A 22,067-nucleotide genomic window follows, 5' to 3' on the forward strand; every position below is an offset into this window, starting at 1 on the left:
TGCTCCCCCCAGCCCTGACCTCTGAACCAGATCACTCTGATATACAGCATCTCTATTAAATTGGGAAGTAGGTAAATATTCTTCTAATGACCCTCAGTTCTAGCGACACCATTGAAAATGGAGGGAAAAAAAAAATCAATCTTGTTTTTTTCCTTTTTGCCCTTCACTGACTCTATTAGTTCCCTTTTTTATCTGAGGGTTGTCTCCAAAATGTGGAGGGAGACCAAGCAGAATGGAGTGTCTACTCTCATTTTGACAGGGCAATGGACTTTACTGAGATGCATTTCAGTAATGAGGAGATTACAAACCTATGCTCAGAAGGAAATATCTTTTGAACGGCATCTTGACTGTCCTTCAAGTTACACATGGGGTTTACTGAGCCAACATAAAAAAGTCAGACAACCTTTATCTAAACTGAACAGAATGTTGATCTGGCAATCTAGACTCCAGATAATTTAAAAGATAACGCCTTCAAGCGGGAAAGAGACAAACTTGACCAAATGTTACCCATCACGTAGCGCGGGTGCACAAAGAGATAGTGGTTTATGCAAGGCTATGTGCATGCGTATGTGAGTGTGTGTGTGCACTGTACAGTAAAAGCTGATGAACTGTATGTGTGTGTCTGTGGACAGGGGGTGGGTGGGGGTAGAGAGGGGGTGGTAGTGGTGGACAGGCTTGTCGATCGATGCAGTGATTGGCAGTTAATGGCTTTTCCTGTTCTGCCTTGGTAACCCTGGCCTGATGGCTGTTGCTTCTGATCAGAGATGGCAGATGGTGTTTGATTTTCGTATATAAACCCCTGACTTTGTGGAGATGGCTTCATCATGTTTAATGATTTAAAAGTTAAGTTGAATACTGGGAATACTCCAATGCTGGATCTCTCATCTAAAAAGCCCTAACCTTCCTTCCAGATGTAAGGACTGATCTCTCTTAACTACATGCACCACTCATGGTTAGCATTCTGCTATAAGCCACTCAACCCTTCAATGATAAATTATTAGAATGAAATTCACAACACATATGCTTTTCTCTATTTTATGTTATCCAGACATTTCAATCTCAAGCTCTCACTATACAGGCTGCTCAGTCACAAACTAGCTCCTGATCTAATATGGCCACTCAAAGAATCAAAAATCCCCTGAGATCAAAGATAATCCTAAATACCAAAAGATCTATCACCAAATTGTTCCATCCTTTTCACCCAACCTGTCGTTAATGAAAGCACAGACTAGAAACGGCTCCTAGGAAAAAGGAGAAAAAGTTGTAAATTGAGGAAAATTGAATGATAAGCTCCATTTGATGTGTAAGAGAAGATGGTAGGAAACCAGAGTACAAACAGCAGGTCCTGAAATCTCAGATTTTCATGTAATTTCATGTTCTGAAGGGTTTCGCTCCTCACTCAACCAGTTCCAACTGCTTAAGGCTTAAGTATATGGTTTTAAGTCTATTTAATATCCCATAACTCCAGACATTTTGACATTTCATCTCCCCAGAAGTTCAAAAGGAGCTGATTGAAAAAAACGAGGAGATGAAACTATCTGAATTAGGAAGACCAAACAGGCTTTGTATTTCTGATAACTACAGTAAGTTGTGAATACATTAGAAAACATAGTACTCAAATTGAAACACAGGGGTCATATCCTCCCTGAAAAAAAAAAAAAAGAAGTCCTCTGTGAAATGGTGAGTTGTGTCTGAACATTGAGATCACAAAAGCACAGTTTTGTTGGTGTGTATGAGGGATAATAATGATGATGATGATGATGATGTGTGTGTGGCAGATATATGAGGGAGAGGGAGGGAGAGAGAGACAGAGAGAGACAGAGAGAGAGAGAGAGAGAGAGAAAGAGAGAGATATTTAGGTCATACTGGGACTCACAACTGCAAAATGAATACGCCCTCACTCCTGAAACATCAACAAATAATAAAATACTTTGCTTTACAGAACTCTCTCTCACCCCACGCCTCTCAGCATGCAAATTAATACATTGATCATTTGAATAATAATTTGCATTCAAGATCTCACAATTTCATGTTCAAACTTCAACGGCTCCCAGAGTTCTCATTTAAACAGTAGCTGCACAGACAGCCCTTATGGTTCAAATTATTTCAACATGACTATTCCAACCTAACAAGCATAAATTAAGGAAATTCCTGTCTAGTGACAGCGATAGGCCATCTGAAGGAAGGATCCAAGTTTGAATTATTCAGCAGTCCTTAATTTTAGGACTAGTGTTGATTGAATGTGGTGACATTATAAAAAAGAGTTTGTGGGGCTGGCAAGGACGGCAGTGAGGGATGACAGTATATGATCTGGGTGTGAGCCTAAGAGTTCAGTGGCTATGGAGACTTCCTCTGCTGTCTGTGTCTCTGAAGAGATCTCAGAGAGGAAAGAAGCCTCTGTAAATCAACATGGGATTGAAAAGGACTTCACAAATGTGTGAAACTGCTTACACTGAACAAAAGCCTGCACTTCAGTCCCTTGCTTTCACCAGCTTTGGCTAGTAAAAGAAAAACGTCAGACAGTGTGACCCTGAGGTTTAGCCACATAAACGAAGCAGGGTGAGGTGAAGGTGAGCACGGAGATGATATGTTGGGGTGTGGCTTAAAGGCACAGTAGTTAAACTTTTTTTTTTTCTTTCTAACGCCACTCTGTCTATTCTGGGCATCAGTTTGTCATGAAGGAATGTGGAGGCCATAAAGTATCGGTGCCCTTGAGAAGCTGAAGAGCATTCTTGTCCCCAACTCTTAAAGCTGTCTCTCCCTCTTTCACTCACTATCACTTTCCCCAACTCACTCCCCCTCGCTCTTATTCCAGCAGTAAGTTTAAAGTAGAACACAGGTGTAGAAGACGGCACCCGTGGGAAAGATAACATTTGGGAACATTCCTGAGGTTAAAAAAGAAGGGTTTTTTTCTGATATTCTTCATCTGGGGAACTATGTAATTGCTTTGGTTCCATGACTATGCCTTTGTCCCCTTTGAGCCTCCACCCCGCACTCCCCATCGCTACCTCTTACATCACTAGCTAGTCATTTCCATATTACAATTTAAACAAGAGATTCTATTCTCTGCTTGTTTTTTTCATTTTCATCTTTCCATTTTATCCATCTTTTGTATTCAAGAATAAAAGGCATGATGAGAAAACAAGGTGCAAAATGATCTTTTCCAGGGACCCCAATAAAAACCGCATGACACCCTGGGCTGTACCGCTTAATTACAAAAGGATGAAATCTTTTCTTCTACATCTGGAGAAAACATTGTCTGCATAACACTGATAGATTTACAGCTCCCAGTTCTAACCCTGAACTCCAGCACACAGCAATTAGGCAAAACATGGATGGACAACCAGTGCCATGAAGTTCAGGAAGAGACGGCTATTCTCTCTTGGCACCATAGAAAAGGCCTCTGAGGCCCCACTGTTTCAAATAAAAATCCTACTCAGAAAATGGTCCTCAGGAAACTGGTGGATGGTTAATTTTTACTCTTGATAGTGGTCACAGAGAGGTGAGGCAGACTTTTCACTGCACAGAGAACTTCACATCAGATTTTGTGCTACATAACCCATCCAAAATAGACTGCTTTGAGAACAGCATGGTTGCAAGCATCAGCATCTCTCTGACCCATCACTAACAACAAACAGCCAATGAAATCCAGGCGAGAAATTGCTGAAGTTCTGCAATCCAACAGTAATCGATGCACCACAAAATGAAAAGACCTTAGGGGCAGATTTGTTAAAACAAAGAAAAACCTAAGTAAAACAAAGGCAGTGCATGCTCTGTGCACTTAGGAGCAATTTAAATGGCTGCAGTACTGTAAATCAAGCATGGGTCTGAATCCAGCTGCCTTCCAACAAACAACAAAGCTAACAGGTTGAGCAATTATGTTGAGCTGGCCAATGCACTACATGTTGTACTGAGAAACTAGATTAGAACTAAATTATAAATACATGTACATAGAATGACTTAATGCTGCTTATAATAATGTGTTTAGCTATTTAAACATAATTTTGGACTTACAAATGGAAGATTACAAATCAAGGGGAATGAAACAACAGCCAGGGCCATATAACCATCATTTTGTAAAATGTATCTGTCCCATGACTCTACTTTGTAGGCCAAACCCAAACAAAATAGAGGTCCATGTGTGCTCATCCTGGCACCTAGGACCTCCTCCCCTCTCCTCTCCCCTCTTCTGTCTCTTCACCTACCTTGCTTTCATGTACAGCTCCACTGAACACAGACCTGAGCTGAGTAGTTCTGTGGCCCTGACCACTCGGAGGCCATTAATCTGGTGGCTTAGCCACTGATGTATTGATGGCAAAGAGCCCGTAAGCCTGCCTGCCTCACTCTCTCCATCCCTTCAGCTTAGGAGCTACATAGATTCACGGGAGCCTACATCTGGCCTCATCAAAGCAGTGTTTACCTGTGAATTGCTACTGTTAGTCTTTCAGGTGCGGTGGCTAAATGTCGGCAGATGTATTGACCAGTTGGGTAAAAAGATCTGTGAGACACTTCATTCAAGCCATGATAGCCACACAGTATGTTTGCATCCAAGTATATGAGTAGCTAAGTCTGATTTCTTTCAGTGTTTCACACCACGTGCAGCCGCTTTCATCTTACAAGTAACACTACAAGAAATAGAGCTTACATTAAGGTGCTCCGTAGACCAGTAAAATCCCTAAATTAGTGGTAGTAAGAGTATTAGCATTAGTGCTACAACATTAATATTTCTTGTGAGCCTATAGGACACCACAAATAATTACAAATAGTAACTTGACCCTCAAACACATGTAAAGTTAGTTATTAGGAAAAGATGAAAAGGCCTTTATCAGTCACTTCAATGTGGGTATTCATAGTTCATGTAAATATAATGAGTCACTCTACATGACAACTAATTTTACTCCAGTTTGACTACCAAAGTTCAGAGGAAATTGAAAGATGCTGATTACATGAATCATAAACAGGTCTTTTTGAAGACAAGGCAAAAGGAATACGATCTCTCTGGCATCTTTGCAGTGGGGGTGGTAAAAAGACAGGACCATGACTGATATGTTTGTAATATCATCTTGATATTAGAGGCAGGCAGAGCCAAAGTATAGCACAGATTAGATACAGAGACCCAAGTTTCTCCAAGATATAATTGTCCTCTCAATAATGCCCCCATCTCCCACAATCACTTTCAAGGGAAGAACTTTATTTTAACGTTTGTCATAATTACAAAATTTTAAGACAAGTTTAAGCGTGGAAAGCTTTATGTGTCCTCTTTTTTATGGGAGCTTGATTTAACAAGAGAATCAGTGTGTTGACAATAACATTAACAGTACTTTGCTCTTAAGTGAGGAGCAAGGAACTTCTAACAAGTTACAGCTACATTCAGGAACATTTCCGTCTTGTGCCTTTTCACACATGCCATGGCAATGCCAGAATAGATGGGGCAAGGGACAGTCCAACAGATGGCGGTACCGCAACACTTACGTATGTCAACCACCATAAAATTCAATAGAAGAAGAAGATGGGGCAGGGTCTGATGTACGTGTACGGCGCGGAAGACAACTCTTGGACAACCTGGTGCCAAGAGTTGTACATTGGCAGATTACAGATTACAATGTAATCTGTAATGTACAGATTCCTGGTCCCATTCACATCATGTGACCCCATGCAGGAAATGCTCCTGAACATCAGGTATAGACTGCAGGTGTGAGTAATTATGAGGTGGGACAAAAAAACAACTTAATGTAGATAGAAGCAGAGTGATGGAACTGTCTCTTGACTGCAAAAAGGGGGAATCTGCTGGGAGGCACAAACTGTATATCTACACCATACATCACAGCCTGTAGTGACAAAACCACTCACTATACACTATATACAAATATCTGGAATAAACTGAAATAAGCATGCCTCCTATTCCTTCACTTCCTCAAACACCAATCTACTTTTTCTGTTGATCAGGCTGGAGATAAACGGATCGGCAGCTAACTTGCACATTAGCAGGAGCGTGCTCTGCTTCTCTTGTCCAAAAACAAAAAGATCTCATCAAAACAAACAATCATTAACACAATGACCAAGGATCTCCAACTCCCAGCTGATAATGTAACACATCATCTCCATCCTTTCTCTAATCCTCCTATGGCTCTGTGTGATGGAACACAGAGAATGCATCTCTATCTCCACCACAGACCCGGGATGGAGAACCTGGTCTGTAATGCACTGGGCCCTTTTAACTCTGGCAATTGCGGTAAACAGCCATTGAAAAAAATCTGGGAAAAGTCCAGCCTCCCCTGTCTAAGCAGCTTTCTGCTTTCCCTCTTTCACTCTCTTTCACTGTCACTTTTAAAGCCACAGTAGGGCAGTTGCACATACAAGCACCAGCAGCAGCAACTGCAGCAGCAGCAGCAGCAGCAGCAGCTGTGCCACGGGTCAAAGCCCGACCCTTTCCCCAGCCTGCTCAAGGGGTGGGAGCTCGAAGAGTTGTGAAATTCTTGCACACTGCCAAACACTAAGCCCTACTAGCCCCCCTTACTTTGCCTGACAGCCCCTCTCTCCAATCCACCCTTATTTTCTGTTGTATGCCACTCCTTCCTCGTTCCACCCACCACTCACAGTAACTGAGATCTGTTTGAGGTAAGAGACTGGAGTTCAACACCCTGCAGGCAACTACTGACACAAAGAGGGTAACCGGGGTTCAGGATCATAGCTGTGTTGACTGAGGAGGTGTTACAGGGGCCCACACAGAATTTAAATACTTCCTTAGTGTGATGTTATGCCTTTGATTGCATGTACATCACGTGTACCAAATCATATTATGAGAACTTCTCTATGAACAATTAAAATGATACATTTCATGAGCTCTATGTTGTCATCTGCTGGCACTTTAGATTACAAGATTGCTCAGTGTGTGTGTGTGTGTGTGTGTGTGTGTGTGTCTGTCTGTCTGTTTGTGTGTGCATTCACACGCTTGTGCATGTGAAAGGAGAGAATGGGCTGTCTCCCAGGATGTGCAGCGAGCGCTTTATTAGAGCGGTAGTACCAGTAAATCAGAGCTCAGCTCTTCCTGGAACTGCTGCAACCTTTCCCACTGAGCACTATTACTGAACAATCATAGGCTAGCCATGATAATTAGCAGAGTATCTATCCTTCCAACCCTCCTGTCGCCCCCCCACCCCCTCTCTCCTGTCTGTCTCTCCATCCTCCTCCTACGCCTCCTCTTCTTAGAAATGTCTGGTGGGTGAGTGGGTAAGGCCAGGCGCCCACTACACATCATTTTGCCACAGGACATCTCACAATACCTGCCGTAATTTCTGTCTTGACATTGGCTAGAGTGACAACTCATTTGCCCACACTACCACCAAAAAATATCAAGCACGACTGGGACATCCTAGAAATGTTTAGGAGCTTGGGAGAGGAATTAAACATGGAAGTGCTGACCCTGTCACAGTGGCGAGGGGCAACAAGATCCTGTCCTAATAATCCTAATAATCCTGTCGATGTGCAAAAATCTGAAAACTCATCTGGGATGCCAAAATCAGCCATCCTGTCATCTAGTGGGCATTTGGTCTAAGTCTCAGTCAGCAGGACTGATCTCCTGCATGAGTCCAAAATACAATTTATAGCTTCATTTGATTATTAAACTGCATTTTTTTTTTACACCTGGAATACAACTATAACCTATTTGTTATTATACCCCAACTACAAACTACTGTATAGTCCAAGACGATTGGAATCAATCCTGGTAGTTATGATGATTAATGGGGAGAGGTCATCACGGCTTGCATTCCTGAGTCTGAGAAGTCAGTGCTTCTGCTGAGTAGGATCATCAGTGAAACACCTTAATGCCTTTTCATGTAACCACTAATCCCTTCATTTACATTAATACCTCTTTTCCTCTATTATGTTTCATTGTGATTATTTGCTCTCCGCAGAGTGTAGACATTTTCTTTCTGCAGTGTTCACTGATTCATTTGGATTGCACTGAAGAGTAAAATAAGAGCAGTAATACATCCAAGATACAGATGTATTGTGTTCGTTAATGGGCCAGCTGCTGGGCTCCACTTAACACTATGTTAGTACAGTTAAAAGTGCAGAACATATGATCAAAAGCCTTGTTTCTCAGACAGTGGACGTGACTGTGTGTGTAAGGCAGAGAGAGAGATAGGTGAAAAGTTTGTACAGTTATGTGAGTGCTCAATAGAGCGGGACAAGGACAGAGGGAGGGGTGTCAGGACTTTCTTGGTTAAAGATTCCCCATCTGATAGTGACGGCACTTTCTCCCTTTCTTTCCATGGCCAAGCGGCATCTGGAGTGGATTTTGTGCTAGCAGACACCGAGGAACATGATTACATTCGGCTAACTGCGCTCTAAACTGATTATGCATGTGCCAAGCTAATGGACTACATTTGCAAGAGGAAAAATAACATCCAATCAATCTCAATTACCGCCGATTGCACCGGCCCCCGAGACAAGGAAGGTAGCCAGCTAACCCCCCATGCTCCTCCCCTTTCCCCCAACCGTTGACTGGAAGCTGAGGCCTGTGGCTGGGCCTGGTTAGGCCCCACCCATTCTGTCTAGCCAGGGCAGCCAAGGCCTGGGAGCTGGATTAGTTCCACTCATCTCACCTCCACACTAACACATAGCCCAGTCCTGAGGCTTACTGCTAGTGGTATAAGGGCTATCATATTCACATATTATGTACGTGGCTAAATGTAAAATGACAATGGAATCTGGGTTTGTTGAATATGAAGAGAGAGACTTAGGGGAGAGCTACATATTCTAAAAACATACAGTACACTAACGTTTGGGTTATTTGGATACTGCAACAGAACCCATCTGTTTGTGTTTAGGAGTGACCATTCCCGGAGCGGATGAGTGACCATCATGCTATCATCAGAGCCACTTAAAACCTGATGGTCCATGGGAAAAAGTGAAGGTGAAAGTTAGCTTCAGAGCACAGGGGTGTGTTGGCAGAACACACAATGCTCAGAATGGGTATCTCTCAACTGAGAACACAGCACACAGGGGAAGACAGCACCACCCCCCACTGTGTGGTGGTCAGTGCGGTTAGGATGACTTGCTGGATCTTTCTGTGGTCTTTTGGAACATTCCAATACATGGGGTGGTGGGGGTGATATTTTTAGAAAGCCCTAATATGGGCCGCATACCACAGACTCTCAAATTATCCCATCCAGCTTAGCCCTCAGTTTAAACCTTCCTTTTTAATTCCAGTAATTACAGGCTCCAATTTATATGGAGCTGTGCACACAAAGGGCCTGTTTAATGCAAACCAGTGTGATTTGGGTGAAGTGTCCCAAGCATCTCCCACATCTTACAGCCTGTTTATGCTGACTTGATGATTTATTTTCTCCCCAAAAAGGTTAAAAATGGTGCTATTTGCATCGGATTTCTTTGGGGAGGAATAAATGAATGGTGATTTTTCTTTTTTCGTCTTTGCATAATATACCAAGTTAGGTTTACAGGCTTGTGGGCCACTGTGGGTTTCTGCCTGTCAGTATCTCTACCAGGACAGTAAATCGAACGTGGTACGAAGACTGTGACATTGTCAAGTGGGGAGTCAGTGCTGCAAAGAGGCCTCACAACCATGTACTTGTTGTCCGCTAATCACATTTGTGAGTCATAAAATATTGTAATACTTCCTGTCAGCTCATGAACATCTCTGTTTTTGAGTAGTGTCTGGGATGAGGAGAGCTTATGAGGACCGCAGTGTTCTTGGGTTGAGAGAGCAGGTAATTTCTGGACAAATGCACACACTCTTACTGGGAAGATCAATTGGTTTTAAGAAATATGGAGCCATTTTAAGAGGCTTAAGTCATAAAAAATGATCATGCCTGGATGTGTTGTACATATTTAATCCCCCACAGCCTGAGCAGCAGTATGACATATGTCTCTTCTCTCTTAAAAACTCGCACAGAAAAAAAATGTGTTTCTCTTTTGCCTTTTGGGCTCACAGCAAAGTGTAAAGCACAAAGATAATGTAACATAAATTGTACCCTATCCTACGGGACAAAACAAGTCTCTCCCTCCAGAAGGTGTAAGGAAGAGACAGAGTATGCCAGAGCCTGTCTATTTTGGTCTAATGTGAGACTATCATTGGAATGTGAGCCAGTAAGTCCAGGAGCTAAGGCCAGGAGAGGATGACACGAGGATATCTTGCTATGATTTTCTGCTGTCTCACAACTGACTCAACACATTCGCAGATTACGTTGCATATTTGCATTTGTATGTATCTATAAATACCCTGTGCATCTGAAAATGTTCCTGTGGTCTTCTCACTTGTCCTGGTGAAAATCATAGACTGACAAGCCAAACTATATTCTCCTGTGTCCCCTGGCCCCTTTAACGGCTGAAAATGTATTTCTCTCTTTTACTGTTAATTCAGCACAAACGTCTTGTGGACAGGAACCGTGTCTGTCGTGTCAGTGGCTCTGAGGAACCATTCATAATGCTTTTTATATTCTATTTTAAAATAGATAGCCTTTTTGAAGGGGTTTAAAACACAATTCTTGAAGCAGCACATTTTTCACATGCCTTTTAATGCCTCCTTTCCAAAAGACATAATACTATAACACACTAAGATATCAATATAAAAGTGTCAAGCAATAGAATTGTTTAAATAGTTTTCCCTTGACAATGGAGTGGAGTGAAAGGCAACATCTACTAGGAGACAGTGCACATTACAGTATTATATGTTCTGTTGGTGTGTATGTAGTGTAGGCTTACAGGGAGTATGTGATGTCAGCGTTTGTATGTGTGTTTGCGTGCGCAGCTATGCCAGTTTGGGTTAAGCGCAGAGTGGCCGAAGCCGCAGACACACAGGATAGGTACCTAAGTGGAATCAGGCCTGTTAGATTTATGGCCATTTGTTCGGAGAGTGTTCATCCATTGGCTATTATGGAATGATTAGAGGAGAAGGTGAAGCTCCAAGTCCAGCAAAAATCAATACGGCTGTCGAGAACGATTCAGCCTTTCCCGCTCCGAGGAGTATTAGCACCAAACCTCTGTCTCCTCACACTTCTTCATTCGTCTCCAAGTGATTCACCCCTAAGCCTCCAAACCTGTTTCCCCTGCCATGTTCTTCTCATGGCAGCAGTGTGGCCATGCTTGTATATGACTACTGGGAAGGCAAGAGTGACACAACAAAGCTATCATTCATGCCTTGGGAGAGCAGCTAGTTTAGTGGTGTGGGCTGCACTAGAACATTTACTGTGTCTTGTGGAGTATCAGGTTTGCAAGGAGAGGATTAAGGACATATTTCGCCATTTGTGTGAAACTCATCAAAGTTCAACTGAATAATAAAATACATGACAAATATGACTCAAACGTACTACTTCTCCTCAAACAGCGCAATAATATAGACAGCATTAACATATCGTAGGTTGGCTATAGTGCTGCATGCATTGATTATAAATGTTTCCAGACCCGTCCTGCCAGTTATGTATATATTCAGAAATGATGTGAAAATTGTCATACACTGTCATGACAAGGTTGAGTGGTGGGTGTGAAAAAGGAGCTTGAGGACCACTAACCTTGTAGAGTTTGAGGCTGGCCTCATGGCGGGAATTGACAGTGTGCATCCTCAGCTTCTCCAGGCTGTTAGTGTAGTAGTCGCAGGCATTGCACTTCAGGTGCACTGGATTGCCTATGGCCACACATTTCAGGCGCCATTCGTTGCTTTTGCCCCCTTCTTTGATGTGGGCCACAAGCTGGTACTTTTGCACATGCTTGTCTGTCTTGCAGTGCAGCTGGAAGTTGGCCTTGAGCTGAGTGGTGTAGTGGCACAACTTGCACTGGTGAGAGTCGCCCACCACAGCGCGCCACTCCTCCTCCGGTAGGCTCCGTTCAGCTCCCATATGCATGCCAAGCACATCCAGGTTGTCAGTGGTGAAGCGGTTGCACACAGCACACTGAAAGAGCTTGAGGGAGGGATCGCTGGTTTGTGATAGACTTTCTCCCAGGGTCATCAGTTCTTCAGACACCAACTGGCCACCACCCAGCCGCACGTCCATAGGGATCTCCCCACCTACTAGACAGACACAAAGAAAGAGCAAAAGGATTAAAAAAGGTATCTAGATGGTTGCATACATATATACAGTATAGCATTATGTAAGACAGATTCAAAGCTGACAGTCTTAATCACAGTTCAGTTTTCAAAGATCACTTCATCTCTCAGAAATTCACATCAGGACATGTACATCATTATTTTATTATTTTGAGTTAGAGAGCACAGTGTTTTCCAAAGGAAGTCATAGGTTGTGCCACTTTCATTATGAATAAAATCACTGGTAAAGTAAAGCTATTCAACTTTGAAAAACCACGCTCTGGCTGTCGTTGTGATATGGCATTGAGGATAAAGTACATATATGTATTTATGAGCCTATAGCTATCCTTGCTTTGAGCTGAGAAATAGGAAAGCCTGGACTTTTCCATTGGGACCAAAACCTCACACTGCCAGAGAATTAACGTACACATCGCCCTGTTTGGGCTGGTGCACTTTCATGGCCTGTCTGTAAATCAACTCCAGAGGCCATGAGCTCCACAGAAAAAGCAAGTTATTTTATCATTACTGAAGAACTAAGGAGTTCCCATGCACACATTACTGTAAATCAAATCCATCGCCCTTGTTCACTGAATAATAATATAAAAAAATCCAGCTCTCTGCTTGGATTCTTTTGCTTCTTTCTCTCCAGATTGCCTCTAAATCAATATGGACACCTAACAGATTAATTCTGCTTGGTACTGAGTCTAAACGATGGAGAGGGGGAAAAAAACACAGCAAGCACATATCCTATGACACCAACCACAGAACTGATGTCTATACAGTCTGGGAAGGCTGACTTTAAAAATGAATGCTAAAAAAATGAGGTAAGAGCAGCCAGAGTTTTTGCCTTTGCTTGCTGATCTTTAATCTTAACTGCCCAGACTGAGCATGCAGGCTTGACCCCGCCTGGCTTTACACTAAATTAATTCCAGCAGCTCCTTTTTATTTATTGCTGCAGTATGCAGCCTGCTCTTGGACTTTTCTCCATTACCTGCGTTTTTATAGCCAGGAGAGGGAGACCTTTGAGAAGCCCTCTAAAATCACTCACAGACCCAGCTCCCTAGTCATGGTTCCTTACACTCTCTCTCTTACAAACACACAGATGCACATGCATGCTATCCCAGTCCTGTCTTTTCCTGCACCATACATCTCTAATTTCTACCTGGCTCTCATGCTCTATTACTATGCAGATTCAATGATTTACCACAGACGTGGATCCTGTTACTCACTAAATTCTGGTAGTAGACCATAAGACAAAGACTCTGATTTGTAGCTTTGCATCTGTTTTTATATAGGTTCTTTTATACTGAAACCATAATGTAAAGGTATATATGTCAACTCAGAGTCATATCTATGCAAAGATAGAGTGCTAGTGCTAGGTGAATCATTTTTAAATGACTCTGACTTGATTCTGGTTCTGACTTATTCACTTTCCAAAACTAATGTTTTAAAGTTGCCTTTTGTGCTGTTTCAAAATGTACTGTAGACAACACATTTCAGCAGAAATATCTTAAAGTCACACCCCCACCCTTCTCTTTAACTCTCTTGCACTCTATCTCATATCTTCCTTTCACTACTGAGGCTGAGTTTTGGGAACGAGGATTACCAGGAGGCTGAGATCATGTGAGGTCAACATTTGTTATCTATCTCTTTCGGCAATACGCTCAAAAGTAAAAAAATCCACAGTGATAGCATGAAAGAACACCTCTCACTTTAGCTACTTGGTCTGAGATCTCTTATGATGGCAGATTCTCTCAAGAGATTGACTGAGCCGTATGTATCGCACTGTAGAGTTAATATCAGAGTGTTTGTGTATGATGGCTTTAAGCGTTCCTTAAAGTGTGACCGAGGATGACACCACTGTAGTTTATGGCCTCAGACTGTGTCATCATTGCCTCCCTTGTAACATGCTTATTACAACTCACCTCACAGGAAAATGAACCAGATGGCAGAAGAGGGAAAAAAGAATTAGTCACAGCAATCAATTCTTGTTTGTGTCTTTGAACTGGCGACAGTTGGAGACAAGTCTGTACAAACTGTGGGGTTGTAACTGGCATGCCAAACACTCTGCTATGCTGCTGAATTACCCATGCTGAGCCCTCTAACCTCCCTTCTTTGACCAAGATAAAATTTATAGCTGCAATTACAAAGTAGGAAAAAATTGAGAACTCCAGTGGTGAAGTTCAGCAGCAGTTTGGGAATAATTACATAAAAAGGCTGAGGCTGGCTGCCTGAGGGGGAGGGCAGGGATAAGAGAACATAGAGGTTGTGGCCCTCTAACTCATCTTTTGTGAGCAAAATTGTGTATCACAAAGTGAACTGAACAAAATTCAGTCAAAATTACATCAATACAGTGTCACTTAGATATCCTGCTAACGACTGCATTAGAGGAAAAACAAATTACCTCAGGGCTACTTGGCACATTTATAGCTATACATTTGTAGATCAAATTCATTGGCAGACTGGTCTTGTGCCCTAGAAGGTTTTACTATGGATGTGAGATTAAGGTATTGAGCGTAGTAGTCTTCATGACAGTAGGCCTATCATGCACACTATCAGTAAAGAAATATGGAGAGGGTATGGGGTAAGCCCCGGAGTAAACTTCCTGAAATGGATCATCTTTCTTTCAGCTCTCCCTCTTTATATTTCAGTGACACTCTGCTTGTAAAATGAGAGAATTATGTCAAGTTCACTAGGGTAGGCATACCCTAGGGCATGAGAAGGAACGGAAGTTGTCAAAACAAGAAGTGGTGGTATACCTAGTATACATAGCAGTGGATGGATGGATATTCCTGCTCATCATTTTGTGTGTTGTTAACTCACTAAAAAGTGAATAACATAATTTTCGGTGTTTCTGTAACGGTGTTTCCACTACGATTTTTTTCAACGGCAGGGGGAAAGGGTCTTGTTGGGTGGTTTGTCTCTGATTCACAAGCACTAACTTGTCAATAATCCTAACCATGCGTAACAATGAGTTCAACATTTCAACGACCAGGCTGTGGTTGATTCACGAAAAGTGACAATGACAAGTGCATCGACAAAGTTATGAAATGTTCCAACAAAAGGCACCCGATGTAGCTAAATAGCCAGCCAAACCCAAACCTTGCTTATTTTATCCCTATTGTCTTATGTTTAACAGCTTCAGCTGCAAAACTTTGACTAACAGTTGAACTGGTGATGAGGATCTTGAGGAGAAGGATGTGGACTGGTGCATAATCAAAGTGGGCCGACGACGCATCTCTCTCCCTCTTGTTATTGTATAATGGGCTGCTCAAGCGGCCTACAGAGCTAGTAGCGCACCGGGATTTCATGACATTTCATAAAATTGTTAGGCAATTTTCGAGTGGCGGGCCACCGCTGGAAAATGCAATTAGCGGAATCACTGTGTAAATTCATGAACGAAACGGATTCACCATGAAAGACATAGCTCTTATTTTGTGATTTTGTATCAACTAGGGGAATTTTTGTAAGAGTAAGAGAGGCAAATAGGGGCTCACCAAGTGCAGGGGCCAGGGCGGCCATGTTGGGATCCAGGTGAAAGCTCCCCATCAGGAACTGGGCCTCAGCTCCAGCTGGGTCTATCTTGAGGCCTGGTGGAAGGCTCATATTCTGGGTCAGGTAATACTGGTAGAGCTCAGCCTCAGAGGGTGATGGCATGGCTCCCAAGCCAAGTCGACCATGCTGCATCTGAGTCACATTCTGCTGGAGCAGCATCATGTTGTGCATGTGCTTCTCGCTGGTCATGTGGATACGCAGGTTCCGTGCCACATTGGTCTCATAGTCACATACCTCACACCGCCAAGTAGGTTTGCTCTTCGGCTTGGTTGGGGAGGGGGCCCCACACTGTCCAGCCATATGGGTGGAGGACTGTGTAGGATGGTGGTGTGGAGGGTGATGGCTACTGGCCTGGGTCACTGAGGGGACAGCCACAACTCCTCCCGGGGTATGTCCAAACACCTGCTCCTGTGCAGAACCAATGGTGCCTCCATTCTGCAGTGTCTGCATGTTGTTCAGGTGCTTGTCCGACTGCATGTGGATGCTTAGGTTCCCCTTTGTGGTGGTCGAGTAGTTACACACCTGCAAAATATAGGACATTTTCTCATAAACTGCAATAAAGTGATAGATACATTACTTTTAAATATCAGTTTACCATTTCATGTTACATAAGTCTAAATGGCTCAACAAATCAACAACACAAAAACTTCTTTTGGCATTTCTTTGCTACATACCTCACACCGGAAGGGCTTGTATCCACAGGTATAGCTTTCTCCACGAGCCAGACGAGGGTGGCTCTGACCACTACTGCAGTACACACACGAACCCCCAGAGTCTGGGTGCTTCTCTTTCATGTGGGCCTCCAACGTCTGCTGGTACTTGTAATGCCAGTTGCATTTGGGACACTTGAGTGTCTTGCATGAATTGCGTGAATGCATCATGGTCATGTGACCACCCAAGGAACGTGAGGAACCCAGAACGGTGTCACATTTAGGGCATTCTACCCCACTTCCTCCGCTGCCACCAGGCCCATGGTTCTGTGAACACTCGCCCATCCCCATTATGTCACAGGAGCCCCCTGGGAGGGGGTGGGAGTGGCCATGAGATGAAGGGTGGAGGTGAAGATGATGGTGGTGCATGTGGTGATGGTGCAGAAGGGCTCCATTTTCCTCCTCTCCCTCTGCCGGGCAATCATTTGGTTCAGGAGCTGTGGCACTATCTCGATTGGCACTTTCATCAGCAGCAGCATTGGAGGACAGAGGTGAGGAGGAAGTGCCAGCAGTGTCATCCTCACTCCTTCTGACGGCAGCTGCCGCCATTACCATGGGAACAGTGGGCCCCTGGCAGTTAAAGCTCAGAGGGAGCTCTGAGGTCCTCCCCCCACCGTCTGCAGCTGAATCCTCTTTCTTGACAGAGGAGGAAGTGGAAGCAGGGGCTTTGCTGTTGAGTGTGGAACTGACTGCAGAGGTGCAGGCAGAAGGCTGGAGAGCGCTACTAGGCATTAATAAAGGAGATTTGGAAATGCTTTGGTTTGAGACAGCTGGTTCCCCCGCTTCACCCCCGCCGCTGCTACTGTTACCACCACAGGCCACTGCAGTGCTTTCTGCCTCCACCTCGTCTTCCTCCTCCCCTAATAATAGTTCCTCTTCTTCTTCCGAGCCCCCCATCTGGCTCGATAGGTGCACCTTGCTTTCATGTCCCTCAGTGTCCCCATCCTCTCCCTTGCATACCAACTCTTTCCCAGCAGGCTCCTCTGTTCTCCCTCCCTGTTTGGGCAGGGCACTGGAGTCTTTGGCAGAGCCTGAGGATGAGGTAAGAGTGGATGATTTGGGAATGCTCAGCCCTCCAAGAGAGAGGACTGAGCTTAGCGGGGTTTGTTGTTGCTGCTGCTGTTGCTGGAGGCCAGAGTCAGAGTCTTTGTTCAGGAGGGTCTCGCTGCCCCCGCTGCTGCTTCCAGGCTCCAGATGGACACCACTAAATGTGCCATAGAAGCTCTGGCCAGAGTTAATGGGGAGCAGGGTAGGTGGCAGAGGAGTGCTCTTATTTTTTGGTTCCAGGAAACTGATGAGGGGCTCTTTGTCCTTCCCAATGCCCTGGATGATGGCAGATGCATGCTTGTCCCCTAGCAGTTGCCGCTCGTCCTCACACAGTGTCATGCGGTGATCATGGACGGCATGAGTGGCAAAGGAACGGGCATAGCCAAAGGACAGCTTGCAGATAAAACACATGAGAATGGGCTTACCCTTGCCATATAAGGCAAGCCCATCAAATTTGGAGAAATCCACGTTGTTGGGAACATCTTTGGATACACAGGACTTCTTGGCAGACCCATCGCTGTTCAGGTAATCCTTGTTGCTTTTGTGCCGCACATCGAAGACACGGAAACTGTGCAGGACAGGGCTGAGGCCTGCCATGGTTGAGGTATTGGGGAAACCTTGGTCTGAATTGCCAAACCACTTCCCGAAGGACGAGGCTATGTGGAACGTGTTGATGATGTGAGGGTAGACCGAGGATGAAGTCCCAGCAGGTTCCCCCGGTTTTCCCCCACTGGTGAGAGAGTTTGTGGGAAGCAGGCTGGGTACCATACCCCCACCACTTTGGATCAACTGACTGAGGCTCTCTACGATGTAGGCTGAGCCATCTGGCTGGTAGACTATCTCTCCAGCCAGGTTCTCCACATCACTGCTCTCCTCTTCCTCTTCCTCCTCTCCTTCCTCACTCCCACTCTCAGGTGCTCCCTGCTGTCGTGTGGGCTGATGTCGCAGAAGAGTGGGCATGCCCCCTCCCCCTGAAGCCATCGGCACCCCAGGAAAGGGTTGAAGACTTGGGAAACAGCTGTCAATTTCCATTTCATCTAAGTCCTCAGATTCCTCCTCTTCTCCACAGCTCACTCCCTCGTGCTCTTCTTCCTCAAGACCCTCTCTTCTGGGATGCAGCTGGCCTGTGGCAGAGCTATCACGGTGGGCCTGGGGTGATGTCTGTTTTGGCTGCTGCTGCTGTGACTGTAGTTCTCTCACCCCGTCATGAGGTGCACTGGGGTTTTGGGGTTGAGAAGGGTAGGGAGCAGAGAGAGACAGGGGGTCCAGGGAAGGGGCCTGGTTGGTGCAAGGGACCTGTGAGCTAGAGTGATCGTTCCAGGGCTGTGGTGGTTGCTGCTGCTGGGAGGAGCCGAGCCCATCGTCTGTCCCAGAAACCACAGGAGACTCACAGCTGTCCATGCTGATGCCTACATGAGGCGTTCATCGCATCCAGGCCTGCAGAGACAAAAATTGGATGAGATAAGAGGTTATTGTTGTATTTGGGATGTTTAATGTAAACATACACACATATACATAAGTACACACAACTAATAATTTATCATGCCAATGTTGCACAGAAAATTCCAAAATATAACTATGCTTATTGGGAATAGATAAGATACAGAAAATATGAAAGAGACACAATGTATAGGAACCTTAAAAGAAGAAAAAAATCATATGTATGGCGCATTGGGTGAGAGACAAAAGTCTGAGATATAATTGGAAAAATGACACCATGCTCATTACACTAGATTAGGTACTTAAACACAATACCTGAGACAAGCACTAATAAGCCGTCCATGATTCATCTTCCTGCCATATCAGGAAGGTACCATCTTTTATCTTCACCTTCCAAACAACACCCCTAATCTTATATTCTGCAAATCCTACATCCGTTTTTAATTAACTTGCAGTCAGAAAAAAGGAGAAACAGGCTAACTTAATGGATCAAATAGATTCTTTGTGAGATAATTAGACACTGAGAAGCCACCCATCAGCACATTGTACATTTACATAACTGGAAGAAAAAGGGGAAAACTGCATCTAAAAAAAGCCATTCTTAACAGAATCACCATTATCACTCCATCTTCAAGTTGTGTATATACATAAGAGGACTGTAATACATGTGCAATATGGATGTGTATGAACTAGAGGCAAAAAAGGCAGTATTTTCTATGAGCCCAAAATACATAAGCTGGGTTGGGACTTCACTGCAGCTGTGTTTAGATCTTGCATCCAATAACCTCTACGCTCAGCCTGGTTTCAAACACTCCAGCCATCCTCCGCCTCTGAAATAATAAATGGGAGCTGAGCTTTCGGGAGCTGGCCATGCCCCGAGCATCAGAGAGGCCCAACACAGGCTGCAATTTAGAGCGCAGAAGAGATAAAATGATAGCGCAAGATACTGCTGAGCTAATAATTTTATTAAAGGGATGCAGCCAACATTGATTAAAGGGGGCAATCGGGCTGAAACCAATAACTCTGGGCTGCCCTTTAACCCACCAGTACTGAATATTACATGAGCAAAGTTTCCCGGCACCAAGCTCACTGCCATGTCCCGGTTGATTAGCACATTCACTGCTTGCGCTTGATTTATTTACTTATTTACTTAGGGATGCAAATTTTAGCTGTGATCAGAATGGAGTCTACCCCCACACCCTAACATATTAACCACTGAGGAGAGGAGAGATTGATAATGTCTGTCTGCCTCTTCATGAATGTCTGATGAAGCTTGCCTCCCACACAACATACCTGAGACCTCTCCAGCCTATATGCACTAAAAACTACAAAAATAATGGACTTCCATTTTAAAGATGTGGGTTTGTATTTGGGCTTCAGAATTAACAATAACAGGTCAGATTGTGGGCAAAGTAACAATAAAGAAATAAGCATTATAATAATAATAAAGCAATGACTTTAATGAAAAAAGTTTAAAATATGAATACAAAGATGATGTAGATGCTATTGTCATAAATACCTGGGGACAGAAATTTTCTGTCAATATGGCCCATCTTATTGTTTTGTTTACACACTACAAAAGCTAACCCCCGATGACCCTTGCTTTGCTTTGCATATAAAATGAAAGATATTAGGCTGGCTGGCTTATTAACAAGATTGCTTTATACAGCCAGACATGATTTAGAGATGGCTGCCATATTGAGTGAGGGGATACTAGCCCTACTGGTCTGTATTTATTATCTGCTCCATTAATAAGAGGCTATGAGCTCAACAGCCATTTCACACAAATGGACTGAGGGCAGCGAGAGTAATGCAAGAAAAAAAAATATGCCACATGTCAAACAGACAGTGATTCTTCAAACTAAAAGCACGTGGATAAACTGCACAAAGTGGAATGAAAAGAAAAAGTTGAAAATGTGACTCGTCTAAAAGGACTGCCTCATAGGAAAAAGTCTCCCTGTGTGCTGTCTGAGCACGGAGAGTTTCACACCTTGTTCCTGTAATCTATTCTATCAGCCCCTCCTCCAGATTCCACTGCCTGTCTCGACCAGGCCTGGGAACAATTTTACAACTACTAGTTAAGATTGTTGGTTCACAATGACCTCTAAAGTCCTCGACTCTCATCTTTGCATGGTCTTGAGTCTGAACAGAGTGGCTACAGTGCACTGTAGTGAGGGTATGTACCCATCCATTCACATTACTGCTGTAAGATACCTGAAGCAATTAGCAATAGACAGGATAACACGATGACTCTTGATCATTGCTGGAGCTCTGATCCAGCTTGGTGTGTCCACTGCTTACAGAAAACAGGATTGTCCTTTAAAATCAAGATGGTGTAATTCAATAACCTGCAGTGGTTACTGATGAGCAATGGGATTGTCTGGAGTCGGCAAGTCGCAGATGGGCCAACTGATATAACGCTGTTTGTCTCTTGGAGGTCTGCCTGGCTCAGTGACACCTGTTTAAAGCAGGAAAAGCTTTAATCTCTGGGAGGCACTAAACAAGTCCGGGAGACAGACAAAGAGACGCGGTCGAAGAAGAGGGGAAGTGGAGGAGGCCGGTGTCTCTGTGTGCTGACTGTGTTAATAACCACAAATCAAAATGATGGAGCAGCCCACTAAAGGTGACTACTGCTGAGTGGTAATATGCAAGGTTATATACTGTAATATGTAGAAAAGTTGTAATTTTCTTGTGCATACTGGCACTAGTGCTGAATGCACAAAACAAGTGATCCTGCCATGGCCTCTGCCCTCGTGTTGTATTGTAATTTTGAATGTGGGCCCACAAGCAGGCTGTATGCAGCCAAAACAAGCCTTAGCTGACAATAAGAGATAATCAGAGGGAAGAAAAGGCTGGATTCCTGAGCTGATCTGAGGGAGAGCATGCCGATGCACAGATTCTGACTGTAGAACTCACACTCCTGCTGCCACCTGCCTTCAAAGGCTTTATGCCCAGGGTCCCCCTGCTCTCTCTTTCTCTCTCCTCTGACAAAAACTAAAAGTCATACTCCACCTCCCACCACCACCACCCTAACAAAGCAGGTTCAACCTTGTGAAAAGGCCTCAGTTGTAATGAACTCTGTCAGAGAGTGGGTCTGGATGTCATTTGGTAGGGATGGAAAATGAGATAAGTTTTAAGTTATGGGTCCTTTCATTAGGTGGGCTTTACCGGCCAACTGAGGGAGGAATTAAAGGCTAAAGATCCATCTGATTATAAGCATGCCTGATCACCTGCCTGCAGGCCTGACCTCGTCTCCAGAGGACCCGGCT

The 22,067-nt window shown here is 44.1% G+C and overlaps 1 protein-coding gene across 1 annotated transcript in view; it reads right to left on the minus strand.

The window, feature by feature from the left end:
* The window catches only part of zfhx3b (zinc finger homeobox 3b), an 87,667-nt gene extending 68,908 nt beyond the window's left edge, over positions 1 to 18,759 (minus strand). Inside the window, exons 1-3 of the mRNA XM_070901956.1 lie at positions 16,276 to 18,759; positions 15,544 to 16,123; positions 11,535 to 12,031 (exon numbers count right to left, since the gene is read on the minus strand). Of these exons, the coding sequence (XP_070758057.1) occupies positions 11,535 to 12,031; positions 15,544 to 16,123; positions 16,276 to 18,759 (3,561 nt within the window). The remainder of the gene's footprint in view (positions 1 to 11,534; positions 12,032 to 15,543; positions 16,124 to 16,275) is intronic.
* Positions 18,760 to 22,067: the final 3,308 nt, after the last annotated feature.

This window comes from Enoplosus armatus, chromosome 1, assembly GCF_043641665.1.
Source record: "Enoplosus armatus isolate fEnoArm2 chromosome 1, fEnoArm2.hap1, whole genome shotgun sequence".
NCBI classification, from domain to species: Eukaryota; Metazoa; Chordata; class Actinopteri; order Centrarchiformes; family Enoplosidae; genus Enoplosus; species Enoplosus armatus.